General features: G+C 43.0%; 1 protein-coding gene across 2 annotated transcripts in view; it reads left to right on the top strand.

The window, feature by feature from the left end:
- Positions 1-781: 781 nt before the first annotated feature.
- The window catches only part of LOC119657186, a 43,261-nt gene continuing 28,265 nt past the window's right edge, over positions 782-15,777 (top strand). Inside the window, exons 1-2 of one of the 2 annotated variants that reach the window (XM_038063990.1) lie at positions 782-4,241; positions 4,318-4,455. In XM_038063990.1, the coding sequence (XP_037919918.1) occupies positions 1,576-4,241; position 4,318 (2,667 nt within the window). In that variant the 5' untranslated portion in view covers positions 782-1,575 and the 3' untranslated portion in view covers positions 4,319-4,455. Of the gene's footprint in view, positions 4,242-4,317; positions 4,456-15,777 lie in introns of those variants that run through there. The other variant, XM_038063980.1, reaches the window with a different exon arrangement.

Here is a 15,777-nt window from a genome sequence, read left to right as displayed (position 1 = left end):
TTAGAAGGAATAATTCTTCATAAAATACAGAAATATTTGAAAAATGCTAATTGTGTGTGTCTTTAATAACCATTTTCAACAGGAGCTCACCGATTGCTCCATTTCCCATTGATTTTCTTACATTTTTCCGCTTCTCTACTTGACGAGGGTGGAGAGAAAATACGCACAGGAAACTTCCGTTTACGCCTAAATATCAAAATGTGTATCAAACCAAACAACAAACGGCTGCGAATTGAATGTATACAAAATGTCGAATATTAACAAACCGTATTGAGGCCATTACGTTGGCGTGGGAACAAATCAGACAAGAAACACACTCGAAACGACCTTGGCATTAACCCCCCTCAACATTTCTGTCCACATTTCCGCTGATATGTTGCGCTGCATGCGTGCTGGCAGCATGTGTCCGGAATCTTGCGAAAATGTTGCCACAACATCTGCCTGCTCAGGGCCGGACCGTTCGGCGGGGCTGCGTGTGCGCGTGTCTTCTTCTCCAGGTGTGTTCCGTGCCCACCTGGGCAGCGTCTCAACTCCGTGTCCCAAGCGGTCCCAAGCGCCGATGAGTTTGCAGCCAGGCATCGTCGCTCGGGAGGAATCTTCGCGTCTTCGCAACAACAAAGCGCGGCTGGGCCAACGGTCGGCTCGCACCCCTCCTGGCTTCGTCTGGAATTTCTGCAATGGCGCGGGCGGATGAGTGCGTCGCCGCAGCGGCCGCGGAGGGCAGCCGGGCAGCTTCCGTGCAGCCAGCAGAAGGCCAGCTGAAGCATCGGCGGCAGCGCACGAATCCTCGACGGTTTTCAGTTAGCGCTGGTTGTTTCGATAGTTCGGTTGGTGGTTCGCCGCCTCGCTGTGTTGCGTGTGTGCTTTCTCGAGATTTTTTCTTGAATTTGATGCTGCGACGTCTTTGAGAATCCCAGCCTGCAGGTGAGCAAGTCTCCAGTGATTAAGTGCAGCAGCTGACCTGAAACTGCCGAGTGCGAGTGAGCGTTGCGGGAAAATCAGTGGAAATTGCTGCGAAGGTTCGGAGCCCCGATAGCCGTGTCCAGCGAGTCCTTTCGCGGCGCGCGAACGGCGTTTGAAATCAACACTCCCAGCGGAAGTGCATTAACTAGTGGCGGACGCTGCGGGCGTCCTGGTGGGATAGGGATCAAACAGTGGCGGTTGATTGTCTGAGCGAGGATACCAGTGAGCTGTTGGGAGCTACTATGCGGATTTCGGGAGTGGCGCGGTGATGGTGCCGCGGAAGTAGTGCGTGGAGCAAGTTCGCGGAATTGAGTTGTGACGCGAAATTAATAGAGTGCATCATCGCAGCCGTGGAAATGCCCCTAGAAACACGTGTGAGCCCGAGTCATTCACAGAAGCCGCGAGTTCAAAATGTGACCATGGATTACCAGTGCGAGCGCGACAGTGAGTAATCAGCACCGACTGTAACCGTTAAGAAAGTGATGGAAAGCGTGAAAATCACCGAGCATTTAGTGTAACTTTTCTTTTTGGGAATTATTAGTTTTTCGTTTGTTGCAAGTCGTTTTATTTTTTTCACTTCTGCCTGAATTCGCGGAGAAATAAAGGTGAAAAATGGCCGTGAGCTGCTCAGTAAAATTACCGACGAACAAACGCGTGTTTGAGCGCGCGAGTTCAACAAGGATATCGATCCTGGCCCTGCTGATGCACACCGTGGTCGTGTGCGGATCGCGAGGGTCACAAGGCGAAACAAGCAACGGGAGTGGTCCCGGCGACGAGAACTCTCTGGGGAATAGCGTCATGCATCGAGGAAGCGGCCCGGAGAGCACCAGCTATCACAGTCCCCGAAACTACCCCAACCCTCATACGAACAATTTAATGATGATCGGGCTGAGTAGTTGCCAAACAGTTTGCGCCTGCAAGTGGAAGGGCGGCAAGCAGACTGTGGAGTGCATTGATCGCTCCTTGATCACGATCCCAGAGAACATCGATGCATCGACTCAGGTCCTGGATATGTCTGGGAACAACCTGCAGATCCTCCCCCACGAACAGTTCATCCGAGCGAACTTGCTCAATCTGCAGAAACTTTACCTGAGAAATTGTCGATTGGGGCAGATCGACGATCAGGCCTTCAAGGGCTTGACAAACCTGGTCGAGTTGGATCTGTCCCACAACCTCCTCACAGCGGTTCCTTCTACGATGCTGAGCTACATCCCCTCGCTAAGGGATCTGACGCTTGCCTCGAACCCTATCCAGAAGATCGAGAGCCACTCGTTCAAGACCATTCGAAGCTTGAACAAATTGGACCTCTCCCATTGTGACATTCAAACCGTGGCACCGCAAGCATTCGATGGTTTGGATGCATTGCATTCACTCAAGCTGAACGGGAACAAGTTAATGGAGTTGCAACCAAGAACAGTTGAGACGCTGAGTGAGTTGCATGGCGTGGAATTGCACGACAATCCATGGATGTGTGATTGTCGACTGCGTGCAGCCAAGATATGGCTGACAACCAACAATATCCCATACCCTGTAGCCCCCGTGTGTGCTGGGGGCCCTGAACGTGTTATTGATCGGACGTTCTCTGAACTTCACGTTGATGACTTTGCATGTCGCCCTGAAATGCTCCCCGTCAGCCACTACGTGAAGTCGGTAGCCGGAGACAATGCGTCGATCACCTGTAAGTCCTCAGCGATCCCGGCACCCAATGTCAACTGGTACTGGAATGGAAGACTGCTAGTCAATGGATCTACCTTCAGCACCTACCAGAGGGTTTACATATTCGAGGACGGCCAATTCGAGAAGCGAAGTCGACTAGTCCTGACCAACTCACAGGAGACTGACTCCAGCGAATTCTACTGCGTAGCAGAGAACAAAGCCGGCACTGCGGAGGCAAACTTTACGCTTCACGTTTCAATGCGAGCAGCCGGGATGGCCTCCCTAGGAAGCGGTCAGATAGTAGGTTTAAGTGCGGCATTAGTTATATTAATCCTATTCGTTTTGCTCATAATCCTCTTCCTGCTGGTCCGGCTGAAGAGGACGCCGTTCATTGAAAGTAAAACGCCAAATCATTTAGAAGTAATCACGGCGGTAAACCAGCAGAACTCGATCAGCTGCAAACAGCAACCTTCGATGAACAATATAGGAGGTGGCCCCCATACGAATGCCCTTGAGGTTAGTGGCATGGAGCACAAAATCGGCGGGAATAGCAACGATGTTAATAACCCAGCCAATCCTGTACAGAAGCCACCCAGACTGACTGACTTGGCGTACACGACATCAAACTATGACAATAGTGGGAGCGTTCTTTCCGGCGCTTCGTGTTTTGTATCACCAACAGCGTCGGCTGGAAACAATCCCGATTTGATAAACGATACCAAACGCTTTGGCAGCGGAGATTTTGCCGATTTGAAGATACCCTCGGTGCTTAGCTCAAAAGACTGCTTGGATCCGATAAGTGCGGCTGCGACTCTTGGGGGTATCGAGCGGCCAGGTAGCGGTGAATACAGCAGAGCAGGCGGTTGTGACTCGCTCTACCCTTCTGGATTATGGGAAAGCAATCATCAGAACCACTCGGATGACATGTACCTAAAACGAGCCACAAGCACAACAATCCCCGGGTACAGCTACACTGACAAGACCCCAATTATAGACAATACGCAAATGTATGATATGCACGAAAGGACCTCAGATTTCCTGAGCAAAACCTTCCCAAGGACACACTTTGGGGCACCCATGTCATCAGCGTCGGCCACGTCTTCAATTCCGGGCGGAAATGGTTCGACAGCAACCACTGCAACAACCCTGTCTGCATCGTTAGGCGGCAGTGTGGGCAGTGGCTATCCCTCAGACTACGGTCTTCCACTAGTTCCCGGTGCTGAACAACACATTCAACACACATTTCAGCAATTCAACCACAACAATAATAGCGTAACAGCTTTAGGTTCAACTAATGGCATCACCAGCAGTAATAACAACAATAATAGTAGTAGTAAGCTGTGCACATCCCTATCGTCATCGTCAACGTCAGCATCAACGTCAATCCCGTCGACATCGACAACGTCTCCATCAACAAATCCTCTGGTCACATCAAATCACCATCATCAGCTACCCGCAGTTCTACCGAATGGTATGCCAATTAATGCTAAAACAATACGCGTTTGGCAAAAAGGTGGTGTACCCGTGCTACCACCTGTCACCGCCTTAAAACGTGCTTTAATTAGTAGCAGTCGAAATTCACCGGATGAGGGCTACCAGGAAGGTTGCGGCACTGATGTTTAGTAAGTTTATTTTTTTTTTTAAGAAAAAAATGACGTATAAATATTATATAATATATGCATATATATATATCTAAAGATTAGGTTCAATGTAAACAAAATTTTCTATGATAAGCAAGCGGAAATCCAGTTGTAAGAGTGAAAGAAGTGAAATTTAAGATAATTTTTAAGAGGAGAATCATGAATAGATCTGGGAGAAGAAATCAAATCAAACTTGTTGAGTATTGGACAATTTTTAACAGTGTATCAGTTTGTCAAATATAAGAAATCTATAATCTAGCTTGAGTGCGTCCTAAACGCCTCTGACTCCTACCCAGAAGTATCTGAAAGCCGAAAATAACAGTGAAAAGTGAGGAAGTCAGATGAAAAAAAACCAAAACCCATACGTCATCCGTACCTAATTCTACCATAGGGAGTCAATGAGGCCTGTCTCGGGCCGACCCCGTTTCGGAACAGACAGAAACTGAAGAATAAAAAAAGTGTTCCAGTGACATGTCCTTAAAAAGTAGTATGTTCCACGATTTATAGGAAAAATATCGTATTTAATAGAGTTTGGCGTACGAATAAAACAATTTTTGCCAAATAATCCTCCTAAGGGATTATGACAGTAAGTTCAAAAAGGATCAATTCGCGTTTTTTTTAAGTAGCCGTGGTTCCCAAATCAACCATCAAAATGGTACCATTTCCGGCAAAAATACCTTATTTCGGTAACCAGTTCCTCGACAACTGCGCTCGAGTCGAACAAAGCCATAACTGTCTCTCGAAACATAGTGTCTGTCAAGGAAAAGAATGGAGATTCCCTTGCAAATTTTTTCTTGTTATTAACGGACGAAGTGTAATTTTGTGATTAATACTCCTTTCTAGAGATCAATTCCTCCTTCTTCTCAGACAATGTTCTTAATGCCCGCGCTAATTTGACTGGGGAGTGTCTCCACCCTCTTAAAGATCGCTCCGAAGATTAAACTGCTGGCAGCTCCAATTTTCGCCTTCTAAACAATGGTAAACCTACCTTCAAATCCATAGCTCCACCGAACCATGTCGTGTTTGTCCCTAACAACTCTCAGCTCAACTTCAGCCTCAACCAACTGGTTCTGGGACGTTCTAGAGGAAGAGACCATAAATAGGCTCTTTGGGCAAACCTCATCCAAATCAGAAAGTTCCGACAAATCAGGGCGTCTAAAAATGGGACACTGACCTCCATAATAGGATCCCCATAATCAAGGTTGACACTGACATTGAAAAGATATCTAAAATGATAAGAAATCTAATCTCGCTTTTAACTTTTGAAATCTAATGGCAAGGGCTGGATTCATAAACCCTAGTGGGGTGCGAACTTAAAGCCTCCCTTTCGGCCAAAGCAGCAGGCTTTCATAAACTTTAGGAGGATTGCGAACCGAGACAAACTTCCTATCCCTCATTGAGGCAAGAGGCGTGAGGGAGACCAAGAGGGTTTCGTGGCACAATACATGGATAAACACTTCCGAATGTAACTCCACCGAAAAGTTTTAGGGACAGATTAACAGACTCAAACCGCCCCGGGATCCTAAGAAGTGCTTCGATGATACGAAGTGTCTCCACTTCCACAACCTCGTCAAAAACCATTATAATACTTGCTCCGACTTTTCCCTCGGGCACAGAACTTTTCTTCATCGATGAGCTTTATGATGTCCTTTTTAAGCACAAAAAGCGATCTGCCTCAGTCATGGATAGTATCATATGAACCTACGTCCAATGGCTGAGTCCGACGGAGTGAGAGGGAGGAATGAGATCTGGTTAAGCCAGACCGGAGGACTGGTTTGAGATCAAACTGGTCCCGGTTCTGAAGAAAGGAAAGACTCCGAACAACTTGAGACCAGTCTCGCTCCTAAATGTATTTTCTAAGCTTGTAAACTTAATGCTGAAAGCTTGGTTCGATCGGTGCCTCGAAGACTTCCACATACTCCACAACAACTGCTTCGCCTATAGGAGGTACAGGTCTACCACATCCTGCCTCAACCAGCTCCTTCTACAGATGTGCATCGAGAAGAGCCAAAACAAGCATATCCTCAGTTTATCCATAGACATCAGTAAGGTTTATGAGTGGGTCTGTTGCTAAGGATGTCCGACATGAATCTTCTCCCCTGACATCATCCTATGATGGATCGTATTTAACAGGAAACGGTCTATGTGCGGTTATGAGGCTTCGATAAACAATGGTCTGTCTCAAGGGAGTGTTCTCAGGATATCTTCCTGTATGCAGATGATTTCCTCATCGTAATAACAGGGAACTCCAAGCAGGAAGCTCAAGTTATTCTGTGTTAACAGGCGTGTCTTTTCACTAACCAATGTAGCAGACTCAAACTGCTCGTTAATCTTGAAAAATCCTGCACGATTGCCTTCCCGAGAGGCACAAAAATCCATTATTTTCTTGTGGAGAATCAATCCTTGAAGCCTGAAGCCTAACAATAACAAAGCCAAAGAAAAGCTGTCAGGGCGCTTAATTTCGCGACGGAGTCAGCTGAGATCTCTACCAGAGAGAAGTTCTCAAACTATATAGAGGAATGGTAGAACCCGTCCTGGCCTATGCCTCGTTCACAATCTTTACGCTCAGATACCTAGATAGAATCTCTTACGGCTCCTCCCTGAGGCGATGTTTTACCCCCATCAGACCCATCCCAACTCATGCAACTCATGTCGTCTTTGTTCTAGCTAACGAGGTCCCTCTTTGCTCCAAAGGTGCCCTGCTGGCGGCGAGAGAAATTCTAAATGTTAAAGTCTTAAGCAATACTCTCTACTCTCTTACCTAACTTTGTCTCCTCCAACGAATTAACTGCAGGGTTCAATAAAATTCATACAATCATAGATTACACTGTTGCTGATTGAGCCCCCAATTTTTAAATCCATACGGGAACTAATTATCATACAACAGGACTAACCTTATCTCCATGCGCTCCCGGGAAGCCATAGGCTTAACAAATCTGGCGACCGATGCTTCGACTGACCCTCGTGAATTCCGGATGCACTATTTATTCATAGTTCGAATCGCTTTGGTCCCTATTTAAAATATCTACAGCATCGGTGCTCTGAACCGAGCACCTCGTTATCTGGCAAGGACTATTAGGTAATGCAAAGGTCGACAAAATTATCATTATCACGGATCCTTTTCAAGCCATTAAAATACTCGCCTGCAAAGCCTTCATGCCGTACGAGCGAAAAGGTCCTTATCTTTTGGTATACCGGGCATAGTGGTTGCTAAACAAGCCAGGGTGGCTGGCCTCTCTTCCTCCTCACACCACCTTGTCAGATAGATCGCGTACAGTGCGCAACACTATTCTTGCTAAATGGAGCGAAGAATACAGACTAACTTCCTTGGCTTAAGGCAAGTTCTTTCCCGTAATTTTTCATAGCATTCCTATGAAGCCGTGGTTCCTGGAAATATCCCTCAATACGAAGGATGTGAAGACTCTAAACAGATTGTCCACCAACTTTTCCTTCGTCGGACTCTGACTGCTGTGGGGCAGAAAAAACTAATAATCATGTCAGCTTTCAGTGTGATAAGTTTTCGAGACACAGGATTGCTCTCAATTGGACCCCCGTGGCGGGGGACTGGTCTCTATGGATAGACCTGACCAGGTTTATAATAGAAGCTTGAATCAGACTCTAGCTTCGATCTCTAGTTTTCTTTCGCTTCCGTCTTTTCTTTCTTCCAATCGTTCCTCCCAAGGATGCAGAACTCCTCTGAGGAAGTACTGTATACGAGTAATTTCGTCATATCGCAACCGCTGGCATCATAGGCATCAACCTGCCACTCCGTTCTCGTCGGGAGCCATCGCAAGCCGCACCCTTGCTGTTAGTTTTGCATCGTTAGCCTGTCGGGTCCTGGCGGAATAAAACAAACTCACACACACATATCCTATCGACTGGTGAAAGCCGTGTAATGATTTAGAATTGAGAAGTGGTCGTCCAAAATTATCCGGATTAACGATAGTCAACTTAAACCTATGCATAGCTGGTGAAGCTAATCGTGCAGGTTCGCCAGCAACTATGTGCGGCTGTCACGCCTCTGTGCTAGTCAGATATGGGATAGGCGGTCCTGTTTGACACATTGGCCGCTCAGATGTCATTACGAAAACTTCGCGTCATGTATCTTTGGAGTCAAGTGTGTTAGGGCAGTACCTGAACCTAAAATAGTAAAAAATAGTACGCGACATTAGGCAAACAGTGTTCAAGTTTAACTGAGAGTGGAAAAATTCGTGGAGCCGATAAGCTCGCGATTCGAGTGCTGCAATCAGGAGAGAAAATCCAAAATCTCAAAGGAATTTGAAGTCCAAAACAGAGTCTGACAGGTTTGTCTAGGGACTTACTTACTGACCAAACCTCATATGAAACAAGGTGCTGGATTTTTATGTTTGTTCTTCCATCACTGCATCTATTTCGTAGACGTCAATCAGAAATGCAGTCTTACTGCATTTTCGTCCTCTTTCCATGACTTTCCTTTCACCTGTTTTCAGAAACTTTCGAGGGGATTGAGGAACGTCAGCGAGAAGAATGCCATTGTTGCTGGTAATTGGGTTTGAGGGCTGCATGTCCTTATCGGTTGACGGGTCTGGCCGTGATTGATGTTTTCCATCCTATTCTGTATTAGGCCTCTCTCTATCCATCAGTGTCATAATGAGGAAAGAAATCCTGATTCACGCGATTTGAAATCTGAATGGATGTATTGAGGCTTTGATCATTGGTGGAAACACGGAGGTAATCGGCTAATGTTGTGTCTTTTTGTCTCCAATGACGTAATTTATCTTGTTTTCTGATTCCAAACGAAGAAGATTGATTTTTTGCGATTCCTTTTTAAGTTGAATTATTTTATTCTGTTCACCGCAACAAGGAGCGACTCATCTGATGCTTCTTTTTCGAAAAAAATTTTATTTATTTTCCATATTCCATAATTTATATTTTCATTTATTTTAATTTTATATGCGGATTTTATTGTTTATTTCTTTTATGTTAGTTTTTTAAGTTGATGTGACATTTTGTCATTAACAAGTTCTTAGAGGAGTTAAAAAATATGAAGAGTTATTCTCGGGAGGTATCCCGGCTTTCACCACTACCGGATATACCTCTTGATTTTAGGTCTTTTTCGAGAGCCCTTACCGATTGATTGAAGTACCAACCCTACAAGCCTGATCTGTTGGCGGAAGTAGTTCTAAATCTGTATCGGATCACTCCTTGCAACAGGATGACACAATTTTGTTCCTTGTTATGCACCAATTCTGGTTCATTAATTGTATCCTTTTCCAACCTTACCTTACCAGTAGGGTTGTTTTCATGACATTTATCGCGGTATTCCTTAGATCTTGAAAGGCTTATTGACACTTTGCTTTCCAAAAACCTCCTTAAGAGACAGTCCAGCAGTGTCAAATCGAATAATCTGGCCTATTCATATTTTCAGAAAGAGAAATTATATGGTCACCTAAAAACGAATGTAATTGTTGGATATTGGCATGAGTAGTGTGGCGTGTTGCGCCGTCTTGTTGAAAATGAACATCGAAAACATCCATTCATTCAGGATGCGGTAAAAAATAGTACTGTACCATTGTATGGTATCGCCAAGAATTGACGGTAATATTGGAGATACACTCCAAGCCAGTTCCACTGACAGTGGCTTGGAGCTTTAACATTTTTTAAACAGGAAAACTAGTAGTTTCAGTTGACAGCTGTCATGAGTTTGAGATAGAGGGTTTCAATCGAATTTTGTCAACAAATAAAAAAGGTTAAATATGACAGCTATTGGTTGACATTCACATTTGACAATACAAAGACTTATATCATTGAATTGAATTGAATTTTGACTGGAAGTGCATTTGTCTTAGGCAAAGCAGGAAACAGGTCAACGGCGATTTGACGAAACGTTTTTGATTGCAGCAATTGTGATTAAGTTTAATTGCTCAGTCCAGGACACTATTGCATACGTTTTTATTCTCGCTATCAATTGGACATTTTCCTCTTTTCCATACTTCAGATATTTCGCATTCACAGATTTGAAGAACTTGATGGAGTGACCAAGTGTTGCGCATTTCATACACTGTTTGGGCTTTGATAGATGGCACTCCGCCTGAATTCTGGTATAATCGAAGATTTATTTATTTATTTATTTAATGAGGACAATACACAGAAAACAAATTCCTTATTACATATTGTCCTTAGAGGGAGGATGGCTTATTTTACGCTTAAAACTAGGGAAGGAAATAGAGGCAAAGGACTCAACCTTTAGGGCGTTGTAGGACCGGCATAGCCTCGGGATCGGAGAGGGGAAGTAAATAAATTCATTAGGATTAGCCGGGTGCCTCCTGTTGAGTCTAATTACATTCGAATTTTTCAGGTTTTCAATGAATACCAGGGGAATCATTTTTATAATGCCTTATTTTTTTATAAAAACGTAGGGAATGGAAGCTTGTAGATCTTTGTTTTTGAGTTTTTCATTGGTCACAAAGTTGTACAGGTTTTTGAACCCTTTGAACTTCACAAAATCTAGTTTTTTTTGTCAGGAATCCTTTTCACATTTATGTTTCTAGTCGCGTGGAAAAGATTCAGACCATCAAAACTTCATTAAACTAAAACAGGGTAACTCTTCTTACGTTGTGATAGGTTTTTTTTACATGCGTTCTGCCTGAGCTGCGAAGAGACAGTCACTACAAAAAAGCAATTTCCAACAGTAAAGCCTTATGTCTAATGCAGGGCTGTAACTGTTCGTAAATCAAATTCTTGCAACAGTGACGAACATCTAAAAGTGAACTGCTACAGCTTCCGTAAATCAGCACCACAAGGAAGCTGCTTGAGCCCGATTTTATGCATTTTTTAGCTCATCCTGCAGTCAAAGCAACACCAGGAAAAATAAACTCCACCGCGTCGGGTGTTCGCATACTTGCCTCTAAAGGAGTCAGAAAAGTTTGGAAGGAAGAATACAAATTAACGTCGGTATCCAAAGGCACACCTTTTGCCAGCATATTCCCAAGTTCACCTGGCGCACCCTGGTTCAAAGCCTTAAACCCTCACCATATCTGATATGGTGATTTATGTAACTAATATCTGATTTATGTGATGTTTTCGGGGTAAGGGAGATGGACGGTCATATTTGCAAATTTCCCTTGAAAATTTTTCAAGAAGGTTGTAAATTGAAGATTTGGCAGGGTTGCAACACAAAAATTGAAATGGGTTTCGAGTTTTACGAAGTCGAGAAGTCGTTCGAGTGCCACGAAAACCATTTCTGACAGGGCAAAACTCCATCAGGGCCGAAACTCCTTCGAAATCGCATTGTTTACATTTTGTTTAAGTGGACCCGGAACATGTGTTGGTCAATCAAACCAATTTGGTTTAGTGGCCTAAAAAAACTTCCAACCTTTCTGTACAATTTGGAATATTTTTCTTTGGCCTATTTAAAATTTAATTATTAATTTAATTTAAAAAAAATCTGTTATTTTATTCAAAAAATGAAAACTAAAACATCCCAGCTCCATGCGATGGACCTGCTTCACCTTCAGCTTCATCATCTAATTTTTTCCTAGCTAGTGAAGGTTTTTGTCTGGTTTTTATTGTCCATTACTTGATTGCACGATTAGCGTCTTTAATCGCTGCATAACTAAAGACTTCAGTGCCTCAATGGTAAATCCTTCAACTTGAAAACCCAGCCTCAATGTGTCGATACCTAAAATAATTAGATATCAATAATATTAAAGTAAACATGAAGCAAAACAATTTCTTAGGGTTTAGTTTAGTTTACTGGGGGGAGGCGCAGCTCCGAGCACTCAGGCCATTGTTAGGCCCATTGTACTATCCCCGTAAATTGCCTATTCAATGGCTTCCCGCCTACGGTGTCCGCAGGCTTTAGCGAATCTGAGAACATTCTTCAGAGGCAGAGAGTGTGCAGATTCTTCATTGAAGAAAACCTTGTCAAGGTGTCTTCGTTTGAGATCTGAGAATGCCGGGCAGCTGCATAAAAAATAAGAGCCGTCTCCTCCTCCTCCTCACATTGGCTGCACATAGTCGAAGCCGCTACCCCAATCTTTTCTTTAAAAGCCCTACTAGGGTTTTCATATCCCACTTCTTAAGGGACAACAAAAATGCCGCTCTAGTGGCCCTAGGCTCCTTCACAAGGATTTTCGCCTGCCGGCAAGAGTCCAAATTTCTCCACTCGGTTGCGTGAATCCTTGCAATTTCCCCTTCAAAGTCGACTTGACAGCAGATGGTCGGATTCCAAGAGCTGGTTCTGGCCCCACCATTATGGATCCAGAACCTCGGCGAGCGAGTCTGCCAGCCTCCTCATTACCGGCGATGTTAGAGTGCCCCGGCACCAACATCAGGAATGTTTCGTTCAATCGGCCAAGTTTCAGCAGCACCTGATGACAACTCTCCACCAACTGGCTTGATATGTTGTTGCCATTTAGTGCTGATAATGCCGCCCGACTGTCGGAGCAGATTCGAATGGTGCGACCCCTTTTGTTGCAGACATTCTTCTGCTGAAAATGAAATGGCATATATCTCCGCCTGGAATATGGTCGTCATTTTGCTGAGGGTTCGGGCCAGTTCTATAATCGGATTCTCCGAGAACACCCCTGCGCCCGATCCATCCTCCATGACTGATTCGTCGGTGAACCATTCTTCTCTTAGGGTAACTATTATCTCCCTTGAAATATTTCTATCCTTCAAGGGCAGTATGAAGTGTTCAACCCAACGAAAGTATTTTGGGTATGACTGCCCATATTTTAGGAATAAACCACCAATTACGAGCCAGCTCCTCAATTGCTCGCGTTAACTTTTGTATCACTTCTACGATTTGATTGATTGATTTATTCAGTCTACGTATAGATATTACGGACTTACGACTTACGGACACTTTTGTATCTCTAATTGCATCCTCGTAAGTTTGATCACATTTCTTTCGGACTATATCGTTCAGGAAATCTTCGTTATAAATGAAATTCCAAAACAATTTATCGAAAATATCACGATCGAAATGTCCTGATTTGAATTTCTTTTTGGCAAGAGCAACTAAATTAAGGTGACCAGCATGGTCGACGGTTGGCAACTAAGTGAAATAATTTTTTAAAGACCGGTTGCCGAACGCGGATTTTCCTACCGTTGGATTTTCCCTCTCGGGGTGAGTTCGAATACGCCACGGAGAGCACCGGTGGTAGCATCTGTCTGTCGCATTAACGACATTCGAAATAAATTTCGAATGTTGCTAACCCTGCTGCCCCACAAAGGTTCGTTAGGGTCTTGAGTACCCCTTCACACATTTGCGTAGAAGACCTGGGTGAGTCAGGTTCCTAAATATAGGTTTTACCTCAAGCATTATAATAGGGTTTATTTGAAAAAGTTTTGCATGTTTGTAAAATTCTTCTTTCTCTTGTGCTCGGACCTTATCTGTGAATGTGAAAAAATTCAGCTCATACTGCTGCCTTCATAGATTCTAAATTGTGAGTTTCTTCACAAATGGCTTTCCGTAATATTATATATTCCTGCATGTGCAAAATACTGACATCTGTTAGGCGCTCTTTCCCTCCGAGGGGCTATTCGTCAGAAAGTTTTTCCTTTTTTTTCTTTTATTTGAAGAGGTTTAGACTTTACCCTTAGTTTCACCAAAAAGTAAGTACCAACGGTACAAAATTTATAAATAATAAATTTGTCCAGACTTACTCATTATTTTTTGCACATGGCCTATGGATTCAAGGAAATAGGGGTTTGCTTTCGGCAAAAAATATTGCGTTTATCTGAAATAATAATAATAATAATCGTTGGCGCAACAATTCAATTGGATCAGGGTCTTGAAGTGTGTTAGAGCACTTCATTCAATACCGTAACAGTTCACTACAGTACACTGTAAGAGGCAATGTGGTTAGCACTGCAGCGCGTATATCTGAAAAGAAAAAGTTAAAATTATAAATGTAGTTAAAATTATACATATGTGCAGATTGGTGAACTTATTTGACACTATGAAAAGCTTCTGAACGACTAAAAATCTCTTTGCACTTCCATGTTTCCGCTGGACAGAGTTGGACAAAATCATAATCATGATGATGTTTACGATTATAATCAGAAATGAGCGTGATTTTGTAATTGCACGATTGTAACCATAATCACGGCCAATGATTATGATTGCAATCATGTAATCGTGAAATCGTAATTACCGTAATCATAATCTTACTTAAAATTACCATAAATTACTACAAATTAGTTGAATACACATTCACTGTTATCATTTTTGTGGGTCGGCGGAAAGGACTAGTCTTTCTTGATACTGTTAACAAATGTGATTCTTGACATTTGTCACCCTAGTCTCATGTCAGTTAGTCAGCTGTTTCTGGGGCCATTGCATCCTGCCAATATACCAGGGAATATTCTGTCTGTGCCTTTCGAGTGGGCGTTAGCGTTAGCCCCAAATCCACCAAATTAGATCATTCGAAAAATTTAAACAATGCTCAAAACGAATTCCAAAAGTGCAAATTTTTCATCTGTATTAATTCGTTTGGAATGGTTGTAATTTCATCTCCTTCTATTGTTGCAAATAACGAAATGCAAATAATAATTGTAAGGTACAATAACATTATGCAGAACAGTGGCCTTCCGCCCTGTAGAGAACCAACACTTGATAAGTACCTATCCACAAATTTAACGCCTCTTATATGATTACATATTTTATTCCCTCTAGTCATCCGTTATGACCGACAAGAACTAGCCTTTGCTTCACGGTACTAAAAGAAGCCATCAACAGCACCAAGCATTCCAAACATTCTTAATATCATCTTCTGAAAATCATCTCAGCTGGAAATCATACAAACATGCACTTTATTAAAGAACGGGATCAGGCAATCGGACTATAAAATGCAGGATTATGATTACCCGATTATGATCACATGATTATGATTGCTTGATTACATGATTACAATCATAATCACGAGAGCTTGATTATGATTACAATCTCATAATCATGATTACGATTTTACCAACTCTACCGCTGAGTCCATGAAAATTTGCACTACACATTTTTTCATGGCACTCTTTATGGGGCATTTACAGTACTTTGAAAGTATAGATACATCTATGACTTTTCCTGAATCATCAAGAGTGGTGACCTCTCTTCTGCCAGGTTCCATCTATAGCCACTGCCATTTCATATTGTGTTCTAAGCTGAGATTCTTCACTTCGAAAACTGATTTTTTTCATGCTTTCTAAAGTTCCTTAGTTGTCCTGTGAAGAAAAGGACGAAATTTAGAAGGAGGATCAGAAAGATTCATCAGAAAACAGCTATGCTGCCTGCTGACCCTTTCCAATTGAACGAAAGGAATATACTGCCCACCGCTTTTATCTAAACAAAAAATAATCTCTAAATTATATTTGTAATAAACTCAGATAGGTATCCAAATCAAAATACCTAATTATATTCCATTACCATTTTTTCCTTACAGGTTTTTTTCAACTAAAGATGAAAATTTGAGCAAGTAGCCTCAATTTTTGACACCAAACCAAGCCTCCTTTTTTGCCGAATTACACAACTCTCTCACAT

Source organism: Hermetia illucens, chromosome 1 (assembly GCF_905115235.1).
Source record: "Hermetia illucens chromosome 1, iHerIll2.2.curated.20191125, whole genome shotgun sequence".
Taxonomy (NCBI): Eukaryota; Metazoa; Arthropoda; class Insecta; order Diptera; family Stratiomyidae; genus Hermetia; species Hermetia illucens.
This window is presented reverse-complemented; position numbering and strand designations above follow the sequence as displayed.